This window comes from Siniperca chuatsi, linkage group LG21 (assembly GCF_020085105.1).
Source record: "Siniperca chuatsi isolate FFG_IHB_CAS linkage group LG21, ASM2008510v1, whole genome shotgun sequence".
Lineage (NCBI taxonomy): Eukaryota > Metazoa > Chordata > Actinopteri > Centrarchiformes > Sinipercidae > Siniperca > Siniperca chuatsi.
In genome coordinates, this window is record NC_058062.1 from 13,045,349 (window position 1) to 13,063,493 (window position 18,145).

Genomic DNA, 18,145 nt, shown 5'->3' on the forward strand with positions numbered 1-18,145 from the left:
GATCCTTTTCAAAAATGTATATATTGTGCATTTCTGTTAAAAAAAACAAATATCTGACAATATATCCTTATCAGATTTTTAAACTCTCAAATATCCATATTGGTATCGGCCTCAGAACTCAAGTATCACTCTGATTTCATACATGTCACTGTATCACTGCCTAGAAAAAAACCCCATCACATCTGATTAAAAGTTAACTACAAACATGACACTTTTATTGAACTTTTTTTTTTCCTGATTCAGTTACAGAAACAAGAGAGTTAACTGTTTTTTTCTTTTTCTAATCAGGGGAATAAAGTTCTATACATAGGCATGCTGCGTCACTGCACAGTCACAGCTGTGAAAACCAATATCACCCCTGTCAGTCTGAAGGCAAGACAAATCAGGAGAGGACAGGCAAGGACATGTCAAACCCAGGGAGAATGGGTGTTCAGTGGGCTGCCCAGGGATGACAAACTTAACATATAGAAGTTTTGTGCAAATTTCACCACAGTCTATTTTATTTTAAACACAGAGACGATAGTCAGAAGATTCTCTTTTTTCTCTCTCTTCAAACTAACAGAGGAAGTTATTATTAGGTCCAATGATGATGGCATTTTGTTCCTTTTTGGGGAATCATACTATTTTGGACCATTTTCCCCTGACTTTAATCTCTTTGCTTCTCAAGAGCCAGCTCTCTTTTGTGTTCAAGAAAGCACAGACATTAAGTGTGTCATCTGATATACACTGAAATTATGATTGCTGTCACATGACCCTTACATAAATAGAGTTAGTATTCAAAAGTACGTCTGAGAAAGGTCTTAACATGTAGAAATGGTGATAAGCATGCACAGATAGGTAGTTGACAAGTGCAAAATCTACAAAGTCACATGTTGTTATTCTTTTTCCTTTTTTTTCTTTTCCATATTGAGTGAATTCATCATAAGAACTGAACCCCCCTCCGCTCTGAGTGTTGAGACTCAAGTGTTCAAATCCAAAACCCTGAGGACAGTTCTTCTTCGTCGGGCTACGACGCACGGATCTGGGGTCCGTTGCCTGTTTCTGACCAAGGTCGGTCCAAACAGAGCCTGACGTAGCGGGACACGCTCTCTTTGGGCATGGAGCTGGCCTGCTGGAGCCAGTCCTATTTTAGAATAGCCAGTGGGGTAAGACATAAACATACAGCAGCAGTCAAGGGTTGATCTTTAGTCTTTTCTTAGTCAATGGTTGTTGTAAGACCAGGGATCACCAAAATGACTGTTGGTGGTCTTGAAGTTAGTTTTTTCAGCCCTCCCTGCTCTGTTTTTTAATAATTATCCCTAAAGTATCACCAAATAAGTCATTGTTTACTGCATGAAGTGCCAAAAGTTATTCACAGCCATTGTCATTTTTCTGAAAAAATAAAAAAAGAGTGTTTGTATCCCCATAACTGTTACAGCAAAGAGTGGACCACTCTCAAATGATGACTCATATCATTTCCTTGAACATTAATCAAACAAAAAAAGTAAAGCATATCTAGTGTTGGCAAAACTGTTCCAAAATGCTAGTTTAAAAAAATAAAAGACACCAGCAAGAGAAAAATAAAAGCATAATGTAACAATAAGCAAATGTATGAACACAAAGCAAACCAGTTTAAAAAAAATCCCCACATAACAACAGTTTGCAGTAGTCAGTCATATGACACTGGTGTCTAAACTCAGCCTACAGTTAAAAAAAAGACAGTAAACAAGCAAGCAAAGCTTTACAGCACTACTATGTACACAGCTTCTCAAGTGAAGAGAGAGAGAGCTGGTGTCACAATGAAGGAAAAGGGCGTGAAACGGAGACTCCGGTGAAACAAGAGTCCTTCTTGGCACGGGGACTTGAGTTATAGCGGACCACAGAGAGACAGGAGGAGGATGACGAGGAGGAGGAGGGAGAGATGCTTTACCAGATGAAGAAGACAACCACATAGAGCAGAGCAGCATGGGCCGCCCCCACATCACGCACAAACACACACACAGACAGACAGACAGACAGACCAGGGAGCCATTTTCTCACACAGATCGGACTGACTGAAGGAAGTCACAGAGATTTCACTGTCGCATAGACTCCCCTCGGACCGCCTCTCGCTATCTCCTTCCTCCTCGCTCTTCCCATCCGTTTGATCTCCCTCTTTCTACCTTGCACAGTTAATCTGATCTTTCTAAGGCTCTAGGATATCTCCACACACCAGCCACAGCTCTATATATAGTCTGTCACTCACAGTTTGACTACTGTATCTGCATCACTGTTGTTCCTGTAGTTCTGTGCCTCACTGGGAAGTCCTGCGGAGGAATATTTAGCACCAGAAAGCAACCCTGACTTTGAATCCCCCCCCCCTTCAACTCCTGGCACTCATAAAATCACAACACTCACGTACGCACACATAAACACAGATAGAGGAACTAAGAACAAGAGAACCATTTAATTTCCTTGCTCCGTTTCCTGCTGATATAAAGTGACAGTTTCTCCTGGCTGGTTCAAACCGCCAGTGGCCACCAGAGATGTGGGAGAGCAGCACACAGTAGTCTGACCTAGATTCATGAAGCGGTGCCTCCCCATTGATGACTGACACCCTCCTTGTCCAATCAGTATCCACTCTACATCGTATATATATATATATATATATATATATATATATCTAACAGCAATTCATTATTAGCTTGTGATCCCTCTATTCAGGTGCTCCAGGCTGCTTTTGTTGTGTGCGCAGTCACTGGGAACTTCTTTTCCGACCGCAGTTCAGGCTTTACAGGTTGTTTCACATTTTGCAAAGTGTCCATGCAGGTGGGAGGATGAGGCAAGATGGGAAGAGTTATGTGTTATATTCACAGACGGTGCAGAGAAATGCAAACTGGCAACAGAGATCGAGAGGGAGGAAGGAGAGGGGTAACAGTCTGGAGAAGGAAAGGTTTATTGGAGTGGTAGAGTTGAGGTGTAGGGACTACTACACACACACATTTTCCTCTCATATACTCTACATACACACCCACAGAGGCTGGATTCTTTTTAAGCGGGCGGTGTTCGAGCTGTACAGTTGCCCATGTGCTCTGTCTTCATCTACGCTGTGGATGGATGGAGGACAGAGCCAAATGTTTCCACTTGAACACCAGCATTGTGAGGAGCAGCAGAAAAAAGACATCCTGACTGACAGGAAAGAGAGAGAGAGCAGGAAAAAGCGATAGATTTCACAGTTTTCAAGGATGCTTACAGTGCTGTAGTCTCAGGGGAGCAAATCAAACAAAAAGAAAAATAATACTGCATGTTGATGTTTTCAGATCTGAGTCAGCGTGTGTTTTGTTTTGCTACTTGCTGGTCACATTTTCAGTTTCTCAAGCCATCTATAGAGATTTGTGTGCTAGAAGAGCTTTAGCTCTGTCCTCCATACCCTGCTTTCACTCAGTCTCACACACACTCATACAATAGTTGATTGGCACACAGTCATTGTTTAAGTCTGTACACAGAGTGAAAGGGCCCTGTTGGCATCCATGTTTTAAGTCCAGTACAACCAGACGGGCCCCTCATCCTGGACCCCTCCCTCCTCATCCTCTCCATCCTCTTCTTCTCTTCATTTTCTACCACACATCTTCTTTCCAATCCTCTCACTCACCACAGCTGCCTCCCCGTGTAGGTTGGAGGGGCAGAGGGAACCTATAGGAAGAAAAATTAAGTTTGTAAATGATAAAAAACCTGGATAGCATCACATATTCACAGACACATCTTTACGCACATGCATACAGTAGCTGCATAGGTCCCATTTACACTTTTCACACTTTTAGTTTAGGACAAAATACATCTCCAAAAAACATCATGACTGTACTCCTGAACCACGGAGTAGCAGCATTTACTTACTGTGCTCTACAAAGCTGGAACAAACTTCCAGAAGATATAAGAACAGGCCCAGCTCTAACCACCTTTAAACCAAAGGTAAAATTCTTTATGCTCTACATTCCGTTTAAAGCAATAGTTTGACATTTTGGTAACCAAGCTTATTCGCTTTTTTGCAGAGAGTTAGATGATTAGATTGATACCACTCACATGTCTGTACACTGAATATGAAGCTACACCCAGCAGCCAGTTAGCTTAGCTTAGCACAAAGACTGGAAACAAGGGGAAACAGCTAGCCTGGCTCTGTCCAAAGGTAACAAAATCCACCTTCCAGCATCTCTAAAGCTCACTAACATTTTATTCCTCATTGGTTTAATTTGCACAGAAACTGAAGTGTAAACATTGCATCTTCTGTGTGGTAGGTGATTATTGTTACCTTTGGACAGAGCCCGTCTAGCTGTCTTTATACTAAGCTAAGATCACTGCTCGCGTTGCCTTAATGTTTACCGTACATACATGAGAGTGGTATCGATCTTCTCATCTAACTCCCTAAAATGTCAAACTATTTAGTTAACTCAATCTTACACATTATTATCCACCTTGCACTTGCATCCAATGCTCTCTTCTATTTAAGTATGTGCTTTCATCTTTTCAATTTCTTTTATCCTTTTAAAATGCTATGTGTGAATATCTCACTAGATACCTTTTATGCCTTATGCAAAGCACTTCCCTTTGAGTATAAAGCATGCTATATAAATTGTCTTTAAAATGAATACACAAAAACACTGAAAAGTATATTTATATTTTATGCAGAGCAGCTTAAGGAGACGTCTCTGCATTCCCTTTGTCGGCTAAATCAGCCCGCCTAGCTACAATCTCTAGGAATAGTAGGAATGATCCTTTAGTCAGTAAAGAGTGTTGCTTCAGCGTTTTAGCCTCCAGTGGTGTGTGAGGTGGTGTGTTGTGCTGTTGTGTGGCGGGCTTAATTCATAACATGGGCTGGAAATAAGTTCACCAGTTCCAGCCAGAGTGCACATTCATCCTGCATAATGAATTGGGTGACAGGCCGGCAGACAGTCGCATCACTCAGTGGACAGATAGCACCGCAGCTTATTTACACACACAGGAGCACATGGGAGCTCTCTCACACTCACACATACACAAATCAGTGTCAGATGAGTGACCATTTGTGACAAACCCATCCATGCATGTGCCCACAAAATACAACACACACAGGCACCTGACCATGCACCCTCAAACTGGTAATGCACACACACACTCACACCCCTCCCTCATTCTTGTGCAATGACGTACGGTCTGGAACGCACAAATGTGCATGCAGTCTTGTCGGCGTGGTCGAATGAGAGAGCGGCATGTAAGCGGCGTGTACCTGTGACTGGGCGGATGTACTCACCGCTCCCCCATTCAGGATCATGGTCATCTCGGTGGGCTGGTAGACGTTGCTGCGGAAAGGAGCGCTGGGCCTGGCGCCGGTGTTACTGTTATGTTGCCCGGCACTGCTACCGCTCCTCAAGCCTGGCATGGAATAGACAGGGAGGCAGACAGAGATTACTTACTGTGACTCATCACGGTCTCTCTTGAAGGAAGAAACACTTGCTGTGTAATCCTGCACCAAAGATATTTCCTCCTGTACTTATTTCTAGCCACGCATGCAAATATTTCCTGGTGTTCTATTACTCACTCTGGCCTACATTCCACCTACAGCCTGTCCACACATATTACGCCTGTCTGCTGTAAAATATTGGATGGCACTGTACCTGCAGTATTCTCATCGCTGTATCCGTAGCCCTGGTTCTCCACAAACTGCCTGTGAGAGAGAGGGATGTCTTCGTCGAAGCTGGTCTCCCTCATCCGTGTCGAGTTCTGGGAGGTGTCAAAGTAATCTGGGGCAGTGGGCTGTGGAGGGGGTCTCAGGCAGATGTGGGATTCAGGAATGGCATGAAAGATCAGCAGCAGCCAGCCCTGAGCCACTAAAGCAATGGCCAGTGCTGGGTCATTCCAGTCTGGGGACCTCCCCAGCCAGGCGTTGCCATAAAGATAGAAGCCCACCCAGGCCACCCACAGCAGCAGCGATAGCAGGCAGGTCACCAGCAGCCAGATAGCATTGCAGCGCCACTGACGTGTCTTCCCACACAGGGCCAGGGAGGCAGCAGTCAGCGCGGCTAGTAGGAGGGCTAGCACGTAGCTGCAGGCTAGTGAGAAGTCCAGTGGTAGGTACTGACAGGCAGCTCGTCCCTCCCTCAGCACGGTCAGAAGTAGCCACTCGGCGGCGATGATGCCCTGCACAGCACTCAAACCCAGCGCAAGGCCTGTTAGGGCGCAGCCACCAGGGCTACGGCGCTCACGACCAAGCCTGCGCAGGCGGACACCCTGCACCAGCAAGCAGGAGAAGCAGACGGCAAACAGGAGACCCCACAGGGCCCTGCGGAGCAAACATAAAGACTCATCCTGCTCGATCAGGTAAGCAAAGCTCAGGCCGAACAAGCCAAGGATGCCGAGAAGCAGCAGGAAGATGGGTCCCACGGCGCTGCGCTTCTCAGCCTCACCGATGTGGTGGAAACGGCACAGCAGGACTAGGGCTAGCAAGACGGCAGTCAACGCCCCCCCTGCAGCCACTGACTCGACAGCCACACCCCATATAGAGTCCAGGTCACAGAGGAGGGTGTAGGGACGCACAAGGCCCCAGCCACAGCCTCTTGGGAGAGCCTCAGGGTCCTCAGAGTCTTGACTGGTGGCACGATGAGCAACGGTCAGCAGCAGCAGAAGCAGGACCGGGAGGAACGCCATATCTGAGAGATCAACAGACCAGAAGACAGAGTGAGAGATGAAGGAGCAAAGACGTAGAATGGAGAAAATCAGAGGAATAGAGAGAAATGGGAGAGAGAAAGAGAGTGAGTCGTCCTGGTCATAAATGTTTGGAAAGCAACAGAGCTGAGCAGTCAGTCATTCTCACAGTAATCATGTGCCTGTGAGTGACAATACAGACAATCAGCCACTGCTGTGTTTTAGAGAGGAAACAAAGGACAGTAGTTCATGCAGGGTGAATGACTGAAGCCTTTCCAAACACACAAAAACACACACACATCCTGTTTCACCAATAGTAGCCTATAGCACTGCCCTCTTTTGAACCTTTTAAAGGCTTTAAGGTTTCATTTTGAGGCAAACACCTTTAAATAAACAACAAACACATGGCAGAAAAATACCTACAAACCCAGAAAAGCCCAGATAAGCTGCCTTCAGTTCATTCACAGAGGAGTGAGGTCAGAGTCGGAGCACCTACAATGCTTCTGAAGAGAGTTTCAGTGTATTATTTGTCCAGTCTTGTCCAGTGAACCGGCTGCAGGAGCAGTGACAGGAAAGCTGCAGCATCATGCATATTTTTATGAAAAAACAGAGATACAAAGAAGGGAGAAGTAGCGCGTACAAGCAGTACTACTCACTATCGGGCATCTAAGGGCATCTAGCAAGGCATGAGACAATGCATAATACACTGCACACAAATACACAGCGCCTCGAGCTCAAAGTACAAACACTCGTATACTTTTCTTTCCCAGTGAAGAAGACAAAAACAGCAGCACTCAGTGTGCGAAATCAATGCTGTCTCAGTCTACCTGTTTCTTTATTCATCACAACTGTCAGACAGCCACACACACACACACACACACACACACACAAACTTCACACACATTCTTTCATTTCACTGAGGTCTTTGCTGGGATGATCAGTGCTGTCGTTTCACCTGACAAGCTGTGTGTTTTATGACAGGTTGATCTGTATTTAAAGCCACTACGAAACTGCACACACACACACACACACACACACACAACAATTTTAAACTGTCTCTCCACTACACTGCTAAGCTTTCAGAAATTCTTTCCAAGCTGGCTCATACATTAGTGTGTCAAACAATCTGCTCTTACAAAGAACACACACACACTTCTTTCTAGCCTCTCTATGCTTGAAGCTACACTTTGGATTGTTCATTTCAGTCTTGCTGTAGTTTTGACATTAAAAATCTCCCGGTGGCCACAAATAGACTGCGACACAATATTTACATACCACATAAAGGACACTGGATATCCCCAGCTTCATTATCTCTCTCCATGCCAGTAAGTCAGGGAGAGTTACTCGGTCAAGCAATCAGGGCAGAGTGGTAGGTTTAAATACACACCAGCCAGGGCTACAGGTCACACACAGTCCTTCCAGCATGTAGCTTATTAAGTGGGGCACGCAGAGAGAAAGAGACAGACCCCTAGATACCCTAGATTTATTTCATCATGAGGAAAATGGGGACAGAAGTGGGAAGAAGTCTGGTGGATCTGCTGCAAATATACTCATACTCGACGTGTGCCTTTGATTGTATGATTCGTCACTTTAATCCATCAGACTTGTAACTTTCTACTATGGTGGAATGTAACAAAGTACAGTTACTACACTGCACATGAGCACAAATGTGAGGTACTTGTACTTTACTTTTCTGCATTTTATTCTACTTTGCAATTCTACTCTGCTACATTTCAGAGAGAAATATTGTACTTTTTTACTTCCAGCAATAGTTACTAGTTATTTTACAAACTAAGCTTATAAAATGTGATGCACTGTTATAGATTGAACTACCCAACAGTATATAAAAGATTTAGAGCTGAAATGATTAGTCGATTAATGGATTAGTCGATCTACAGAAAGCTGAAACTGTTTTTATAACTGATTAATCGTTTCAAGTCATTTTTCAAGCAAAAATGGCAAACATTTAAGGTTTCCAGCTTCTCAAAAGTGAGGATTTGCTACTTTTCCTTGTCTTCAGTTACAGTAAACTGAATCATTTTGAAGTTTTGGACTGCTGGTCGGACGATTGCAATTTGAAGGTGTCGCTTGGTTCTCTCGGTAATGGTGACAGGCATTTCTCACTATTTTCTTTATAAAATATATATATTAAATAGTGTAAAATTAGCTCCACCTTAACCAACTACAACAGTAAAATGCTGCTTACACATTAATGCATGAATTACAATTATCTATCAATTATCTATAGCTCAGGACTTTTATTTGTGATGGAGTATTTTTTACAGTGTGGTATTAGTACTTTTACTTAAGTAAAGGATCTGGAAACTTCAGCCAGCACTGCTTTTCTATGAGATAATGACAGTAAACTTATTAAAAATATTTTGGGATAAAAGTTGCATCCATGACTCCATGTTGCTGAGACTTGGAAAGGTTGTTTAAAATTCCAGGTACTTTTGCACAAAAGAGGGTCGTTTGTGTTATTAATTACATAATTAACATTACTGGTGAGTTAGCCTCTCTGAATATATGTTCAGAGAGGCTACGGCAACTCTCTATCAAAACAAGTGGTTCAATTCCTCCCCAAATTTCCACATACACACAAAACACAAACACATGTACACACCGACATTGCATCTCTCCATTTATTTACAGACTTCTGATGTGTGTGACCTAATATCCATTTTTTAAGGCAGCGGTTGTTTACAACTTGTGAAATATCATTATTTATTCCCGCAAGAGCCCAGAGGGCATAACAGTGAAAGATGCATGTGTGCATATGTGTGTATGTGTTTGTGCATATTCATTTGTTTAGAGCTCTTTCATGTATCCTTCAGAGATTTACACCCTCCAAATTCCTCCTCACGCCTCCTCATTACTAAAATTCGCTCCCTCGTTTCCTGCCGTTATTTCAGCCTGTCGTTTCCTGTCCTCTCCTTCCCTCCTTGTTGCAGCAGCTCACAGCCGCTGGTTATTATTGTTCTACATTAACATCAATCAGTGCTTATGGAGGGATGAGTCACCAAAACACGCACAAAAAACACAGAGCTTTATACCACCTTACACCAACATGCATACCTGCCCAAGTGGCACAAAAACACACTCCTGATAAACTCATGCTTTCTTCTAACATCATGTTCTGTTTCTAGTGAGCCCCTGATAACCATGGTTACGCCCCATCTCTAAAATGACAGGACTAAAACAAAAGTGAGAGGAGACAAAGAGAGAAAGACAAGCTGAGCAGACTGCTCCTCCTCTGTCTTTTTTTGTACTTTTCTTTTTGTCTTTCTACACCGCCTTCTTTTGTCACACTTCCTAATGACAGAGTGTCTAAAAACAGACAAAGTGCAACACTCACAACAAGAGAGACACAGAGACTGGAGCTTGCTTCCTGCACACTACTGAGTTTTCATTCACTCACTCTCTCACTCCCTCTTGCACAGATGGTTGCTCTGGCTGCTTTTTGAGTGTGACTTGGCACACAACAGGGCTGCCAGTGGCCACACACAAGTGCAAAATCAACAATGCAAACATGCATGACATACAGAAGCTAGCACACACGCCACATACTTGAGTCCTTTTCCCTACTTCTCACTAATATGACTCATGTGAAAAAAGAGAGAGACCCTGGCCTTCCACTTTGTGCAGCACAGAGGATGCTGCCGCCGTCTCATCCTCCCCTCCCCTCCCATCTTTCTAGACATGTTTCTCTCTCTGTCACTCCCGCTCCATGCAGCCATTTCTCTCCTCCCCTCCATTTAAAATCCTCTATTCTGTCAGATTTGAATGCCACCTCTCCTCCAGAGCAGTCGGAGCGGTCTCCTCCCTCTGCTACATTTGAAGATGTGCTGCGAAAGATGCGCCTCACACACCTCCTCTCCCCACATTTTCTCCCTCTTTTCACCCCCAACGGCTAATCCCAAACACACACCTCTTCCTTCCATTTTGGCTTTCTCCTTCTTACCTCCTTGTGCCGATTCCTTCTCCCTCCCTCCCCCTTTAGCCTTTATTCTTGCTGTGTATCTTATGTAACTGGGGAAGGATGTAGCTCCTGCCAGTTCTGCTGCATGGCTACTGGCACTCAGAGGTCCGTCTTAGTTTTTTATTCTGCATGTAGTGGGGTTACATGCATTCATGCAGCACATGTCACTCACACACACACACACATACACACACACACATATACACAGGCTGGCGTAATGCCCATGTGTGGCTGGCTCTATTTGCATGTAAATATAACATTCTGCTTGGTGGCATGTATTATGCATCTGTGTGTGAAGGCACCACATTCTCACACAAAGCCGAAGGTGGCAAGTATGCAGCATGCATTCCTTATAGCGCTGCTGTTTAACTCACAACAGGAATACAGGCATGAGAGTGCAAATGTGCAGCACCGCAGTCCTTCAAATCTGCTCCAGGCTGGATAGCCAGGGACGGGGAAATCTAGCGAGCCATCCTGTACAATTACCTCCGCCTGTAATTATCAGACATAGCACACAACCAGATGCTGTCTAATTACCGTGGTGATAATTGGAAGGATTATAGCATTTTGACGACTTGCTTCAATTCTCATTTTTTCTCCTACTGTTTTATAGACTGCTAGAATGATAATGGAGAAAATGTGTGTGTGTGTGTGTGTGTGTGTGTAGGAGTGTGTAGGTATATGGCTGTAAACACACTGATCCAGCTGTTGAGATGAGCAGGTCATTTGCAGGACCTGTGCTGGCATCTGCTTGCTGGTGACACCGTTCGAGAGAGAAACACTGTCTTCACTAATAACACTAATCGACCTTTCCTTTTCTGACAGCGCATACATTTACATCTTACATCAGTCGCTGGCATTACATAAGTCCTTAGATATATCAGTCATGTTAAATTAACCCAGGCTGCCTGGATGTCCTGTCTCACTGTATGAGATTTACTTTGGATTAAAAACACATCTGTGCTTCTAAATAAGCTTGTATGCTCTAATAGCAAGGTTTGTCATGGGAGGCATCTCAGACTGGTCTTTTATCAGTTATAACTTCTGTCTTAAGCTCTCTTGACCCTCTCTAGTGTCTTGAGTGAGAATAATTGGCTTGAAGTTGCTCTTAGAGTCTGGCCTGAAACATTGTCCAGAAAGGAGAAGAAATGGAGGGAGTAATGAGTACCTGCCTGTCTTACCTGAGGTCTTAGATGTATTACATATATATGTCTTTATATGTCTTTCTTCTTCTCTGATTCATGCTTCTACGCACGTTTCTGACGTCACCAAGCTGGCATTTTAACATTCATCCTCTCTGGAGTTTTTGGAGAAGCTCCATTTTTGGGAGAGAAATGGACAGAGGGTCCACATTAAACTATAATACTAATACTCTTAGCTAGGATGCTCATCCGCAACAGATAGGTGCTCTCTTTCTCACTCAAGGACACTTTGACAGGACACATGGCTGTTGTAATCCATGAACTTGTGACTTTCCAGCGATGGCCTTACCAATCGTGCATTAAAGTTAGATATCTCTGGTGTAAGTTTGCTGAAATAAACAGACCTGACATCACAGCTACACAGCAACACAATCAGTGAACCTTTAATACAAGTTTCCTGTGCATAGATTTACACTACTACACTAACTAGAGTTACTTTGATCCTAGTTTATTTAATGTGCTGATGATATTTGTTGTAGCTGCCCATTCATGGTGTTATTTGTTTGATGGACTTTTTCTTGAACAAATGCAAAGGAATGCATTTAGCTCACCACTGGAAACTCATCCAACTTCCTACTTCAAATAAAATAATAATAACAATAACCATGACTTACAATGTGCGATCTGATCCATCTTACTTTGTCTCTCCAGTCTCTACATATCTGTAAGCCTCCGCCAATCCCTCGCAGCTGGTAGTGACAGATAAAAAGATGGGAATAAAAGGGGATGATGAAGAAGAAGAAGAAGAAGAAGAAGAAGAAGAAGAAGAAGAAGAAGAAGAAGAAGAAGAAGGGCCAGAAATGAGGTAGATGTCAAGGCATGACGTATGGGTGTGCTAAAATATTGAAAAGGAGTCGGTGAGGACAAGTTTTAGGAAAAAAATAGACTCACAGACGACAGGAGAAGCAGGGCTCAGAGGAAAGACATGAAAGATATTGAATGGCGAGACTGAAAAAGTGGTAGTTCATTCACTGCACCGGCCTCCTGGGTGTCAGCATGAAGAAACTGACAGTGGAAGCATTTTCCCCAGCCTCTTCAGGCACCCCTAGCCATCCTAATTAGGCCTCATTACCATGTGACTGGGCTCACAGCAAAACCATATGCTAATTGACTTAACAATTAACAGTGCCAGCGCCTTACACCCTTCCCTCTACTCCCTTTTCTTCTTCTTCCCCCTCTTCCTACAACAACAACCGATGGTGGTGGTGGTGGTATCAGTCAGATGTGAAGGCATCCCAAAATGCATGCATGAAACCAGAGCCACAGACCTCTGGTGTCATGCATTCTGCTTCCATGTGATATCAATAAGCATCTATTATCTATTATAGATAAAGTGATGGCATCCGTGGTAGGATGAATGGGGGGGTTGATCACAGGAGCCCAGAGAGATCAGATCTGGTTAGTGTGATAGTGATCAGAGGAGCAGGAGGAACAAGGAGCAGCCGGATGTGCGAAGAAAGAATTGGAGCGAGCCTTGTGCCTGGAGCATATATGTGTGTGTGTGTGTGTGCGTGTGTGTGAGGGGAGGAGGGGTGGGTGCGTGAACACAAATGCACATATAAAAGCAGAAGCAGGGAAGTTGCCATGTATGTGAAAATGGCACTCCAGCTCATACACTCAGCTGTGTCATGTGTACATAAAGAGGCCACACACACACACACACACACACGATCATATAAACATGGTACATATGGCATCAGCCCAGAGGAGATACTGTAGCATCCTCTTTTCCCATGAGGAAGCTAACTAACCCATGAAAGTGCTGCCTGAGAATAAACAGCTCCACTCGGCTGAATATTGATTAATGATGGAAAACAGAACACTCCAAAATAGGCCCGGGAGCTTTCTGCGTACACAAATACTGCACTGACAGAGAGCCTTGAGGCTCATGTATCATCTATCTATTCACCAACAGAAAGTCAATCCATACATTGACTTCCATTCCCATACAAACTTCCTTTGTCGACTCAAGTGGGCATTTAAGTGCAATTTCTTTCCGAGTTAGACGACCGCTTCAGGACCCTGCTTCTCCTTTATGAGGCCAGTGTGGGAGGGACACGTCTCCTAAAGGGGGGGTAGGGTCACCCTTGGTTTTAGCTGACCTAAGGAGCAGCTTAATGCAAACACACAAGTAGAAAATGCTCTTTTTTCTTTTCTTTTTTCAGCAAGCCCCCCCCCTAACAATGCCACCACATGGGAGGGTCCCTGGGGGGTTCCAGAAGGGTGTTTGTTTGAGGGAGCAGCAGTAAGACCATTGTTACTGAGGTGTGTGTGTGATTCAAAAATAAAGACTGACATCTAACCTCTAAACTAAAGAATGGATGAGTGATTGGCACTCCCAAAATATCCCCAATGTGTATTGTGGGGTGAAAATGGAGGCGCAGCTACTAATAGAGACCAACGTTTTCATCCTCGTGAGAAAAATGTGCCACAGCCAGTCAGTCGTTAAATTTCACACAGGTCAAAGTCCTCCAGAGACATGTCTTTAGTTAAGCTTAACATGTTTTTTTTTTGTCAAATGCCCCTTGAGGTCAAGGCCATATGTGGCGAGGCCTGCGTGTAAATATACATCTCTGCAACATGTGTGTAAATGAACATTTCTGCAACATGCGTGCCCTCTCTGCTTTACACACCTATGCATTTGGTGCATCGACATTGCCTTTCTCCAGGGGCTGTCAGTGATGCAACTTCCACCTCAGTGGTGATAAGCCAACCTTATTACAACACAAACCGAGAGATGCATTCAAATACACAGAGATCCCCTGTGGGTTCTTCGGCTAAAATAGTCCTACCCACTGAATATATATCACGCACACACATTTCCACGAGGGTATCACCGCTCCCCTACCCCCAGTCTTATTAATCAATATCCTATGGGCTACATGGTGAGCAGCACGTACCTTAATCGATGTAAACAAATCTGATGGAGGACGAAGGCAGACGCACAGTTGTCAGGTACAATGGGAGACGGAATAAAAATGTCACATTTCGGAGTGAGCTCCGCTCGCTGTGTTTGCGTATTCTCTCTCCATCCACATGGATTTGTACGCGATCAGCCCAGATGATTCCTCCAGGTTGGGTGCTTGAGGACCCCGGTTATTCAGTGTCCGTTGTCCTCAGAGGCAGAATGGACTTCTACGCGATCAGCCCAGATGATTCTTGACAAGTCCAAACGGGTGTCAGGATTAAAATGTGGAAGAGATCGTTTTTGACTTGATCGTTTCCCCCTAAATCCTTTGTTCAGCGGTGCGCATCTTTGACTTTCACTCTGTACCAATGAATGAGCATTCGTCAAAATAAATAAACACACAATGAGTCGAAATCCTGTGATGTGCAGACACGGTGCCCCCCCCCCAAACCAGCCGGATCTCCTTCTCCTGCGCTGATTATGCTGAATGACCGGGTTGACGCTCACTGCTGCCCGCTGCACATCTCCCGACTGAACGCATCACCAAAACTGCGCTGATAATCCCCTCTCCGCGCACACACACACACACACACACACACACACACAGAAAGTGACAGCTCTCCAGAGCCGCCACAGTCCCCGCTGACTCCTCTCTGTCCTCCCTCTAACTATTTTACTCTCCGATAAATTAATTGGTGCCTGACAGGGGGACCACCTTATTAGCCTAGATCTAGACGCGCTGCTGGTGTCTCTCTCTCTTACACACACACACCGAAATCTATTGTCTTAATGTCCCTGTCACACGCTGCGCGCAAAATCTGGACTCTAAATGTTACTCTGCTTAGTTGCAGTTTGCGGGACTGTTTTTGCTTCGTTCACTGCGCTAAATCATAGAAACATATGCCATATAATCTCACGTTAAACTATTGAAACTCAATTTCCGGTTATATCTTTCAGAATAAAGTTCTTAGGATACATTCACATAGCCTCCTTTTTTAAAATAGAAATCAAACCAGCTTATTGTCAATATATTAGCTACTATAATAAAAATCATTTTTTTCCCAAAACAACAAGCTGACTGAAAGGAATCGTACATGGACTGCATGAATGTAGTGCTCCAAAGCACTTTACAATTTGTCTCTCATTCGCCCATTTATTTACACACACACACACACACACACACACACACTCACAGACACTGAGTGAGGCTTAACCATCAGGAGCAAATTAGGGTCCAGTGTTTTGCTCACCAACACTTAAAAATGCGGACAGAAGTCAGAAGAAACCGGGGATCGAAACACCAACCCTCCAGTGCTGCCATAAATGTGCGTTATGAGTTTTTCACAAAGACCCACTGCCATGACATTCTCACTTAGGCTACTGTTTGTTTGAATATTGTCAACTCACCAATAATCCCTGCCTCTCTTCTTCTGCATGTTTTACGTTTTCATTTTGTTAAGAAGTGACACTCTTATTTTGAAAGTGATCTAGCCTCTCTTCCGGGTTCACTCTGGTTATCTGTGGCTACTTGACACAGCTTCAAACCGCTGTGGTGCTTATTATTTCTCCCTCTCGTCACATGCTTGTCGACTCAGCTGCTCCAGTCCATCTACCAGAGAGGCTTTCAGTGGTTTAGCCCCCACTGCCCCCTGACACCTCCACCCCCACCCCGGACTTCCATCCTGCCTTTATCCCGGTGCATGATGTGAGCCAGTGGAAGTGATTTGTGGCAATGTTGTCACAATTTGCACTGGCTCCCAAAACTGTTACCCCTGTAGTCTCTGACAAGCAGGGGCAGAGCATGGCAGCCATGACACCCCTGACCAGGTAGTTCTAATGCTGCTGCTAGTCTAAAATATAATCAGACAATAGAGAAGCAAACCTCCCTTCTCCACACACCCAATGAGTTAGGTCTCATTTTATGGGATTGCAAATAATCCAGTGATTTGGGGGTGTTAATCTATACTCTATCGTCTGCATGTTAATGGTGCCAAGCCAAATCCTGCTGCAACATAAGGGGGGCACTGGGAATCAACAACCACTCACACTCACATTTTACACACACATATTCTGCATGGGATTGCCCTCTCATTGCCTTCCCCCTTCACTTTCCCTTTCACACACTCAAACGCATAAATACATGCAAAGTGAGATGACATGCATGCAGGCTCTGAGCAGTAAGGAGGCGTATCATATGGAGTGGCAGCTGAGGATGTGAGACTAATCTGACAGGTGCAGGCTGGGAGAGTGACAGCATGGGAAGAGGGGGTGGAGGGAGGAAGAGGATGAGGGGAGGGGGTCACTGCTCGAAACAGGACAACTGAGGAGATTAATGGCTCTTTCATTATCAGCAGGCAGGCTCAGGCAGTACCTCATCAATACCATCCTTATTCTCATTATCTTTGTTATCAGCAGTGAGAGATAATGTACATTGTTACACTATCACACATAGCAAATCACAATAAATGGGTGTGGAAGATCATCTCACTCTGAACAGCTCACCGGTGTAGGGTAATAGTGTATTTAAGAGGTGTATTAACATGTTGTTACTGAATGTGGAGCTTGGAAGACAAATTAGACCCATTTGGTGGCATGTGTTTTGGTGTGTGTGACAAATAGTGCTGCGATGTCACACAACTCTGTCTTACAGATTTAATGTAATAATTCAAGATTTTGGGAAATACGCTTCTTCGCTTTCTTGCTGAGAGTTAGATGAGAAGATTGATAAGAATCCAATGTCTGTATGGTAAATGTGTAGCTGGAGCCAGAAGCCGGTTAGCTTAGCTTAGCACAAAGACTGGAAACAGGGGGAAACAGCTAGCCTGGCTCTGTCCAAAGGTAACAAAATCTGCCTACCAGCACCTGTAAACCTCACTAATTAACATGTTCTAACTCCATCTAATCCATGCAAAAACCGAAGTGTGAAAACAACAATGTGCAGTGTAACAGGGTTTATGTGCCTGACTATTTCTTGGCCAGGAGTCTCGTTGTCACCATGAGGTTTCCAGGCAACCAGCATTTCTTGGCCTGGCACATAGCCCTTGTAAAACTCATGTATTGTTAGAGTTGTCTTAATGCTAAGCTAAGCTAAACGGTTGCTGCAGTAGCTATTTGATGTGAGAGTGGTATTGATCTTCTCATCAAACTATTGGCAAGAAAGCAAAAAAAAGCTTATTTCCCAAAATGTTGAATTATCCCTTTAAAGTACACATACACATCTAAAAACATAGATGTGAGCCTAGCCTTCCTTTGTTAGCTTCGTGCAGGCATTTTGCTTGTTCAGGTGCTTCGAAAGGTTAGAATTGCTGTTTTTAGCAGTGGATAGAATCTTTTTAGTTACATTTACATTTACAAGTTACATTTGACTAAAATGTTCTTGTCTTTCTGCTCGACAAAAGAGAAATAGTGAGAATATCTCCACGT

General features: G+C 44.1%; 1 protein-coding gene across 2 annotated transcripts; it reads right to left on the bottom strand.

Annotated features, from left to right (window-relative positions):
• Window positions 1–186: 186 nt before the first annotated feature.
• Window positions 187–15,618, bottom strand: gprc5ba (G protein-coupled receptor, class C, group 5, member Ba). Of its 2 annotated transcripts, none has more exons than XM_044181182.1 (4): window positions 14,715–15,618; window positions 5,607–6,638; window positions 5,219–5,364; window positions 187–3,651 (listed from the first exon to the last, which is right to left on the bottom strand). In XM_044181182.1, exons 2-4 carry the CDS (start codon window positions 6,634–6,636, stop codon window positions 3,607–3,609), a joined length of 1,221 nt encoding a protein of 406 aa, XP_044037117.1. In that variant the 5' UTR covers window positions 6,637–6,638; window positions 14,715–15,618; the 3' UTR covers window positions 187–3,606. The 2 variants fall into 2 exon arrangements, with proteins under 2 accessions (XP_044037117.1, XP_044037118.1); XM_044181183.1 differs by having other exon boundaries at window positions 5,243–5,364; window positions 14,715–15,616.
• Between the last annotated feature and the right edge of the window lie 2,527 nt (window positions 15,619–18,145).

Excerpts from the sequence above, each read along its gene's own strand:
- gprc5ba (XM_044181182.1), bottom strand. The coding sequence starts at position 6,636 with ATGGCGTTCCTCCCGGTCCTGCTTCTGCTGCTGCTGACCGTTGCTCAT. Across the intron at positions 5,365-5,606 it reads CAGCGATGAGAATACTGCAG|GCTTGAGGAGCGGTAGCAGT; the intron begins GTACAGTGCCAT and ends ATTCCATGCCAG. Across the intron at positions 3,652-5,218 it reads GTACATCCGCCCAGTCACAG|GTTCCCTCTGCCCCTCCAAC; the intron begins GTACACGCCGCT and ends TTCTTCCTATAG.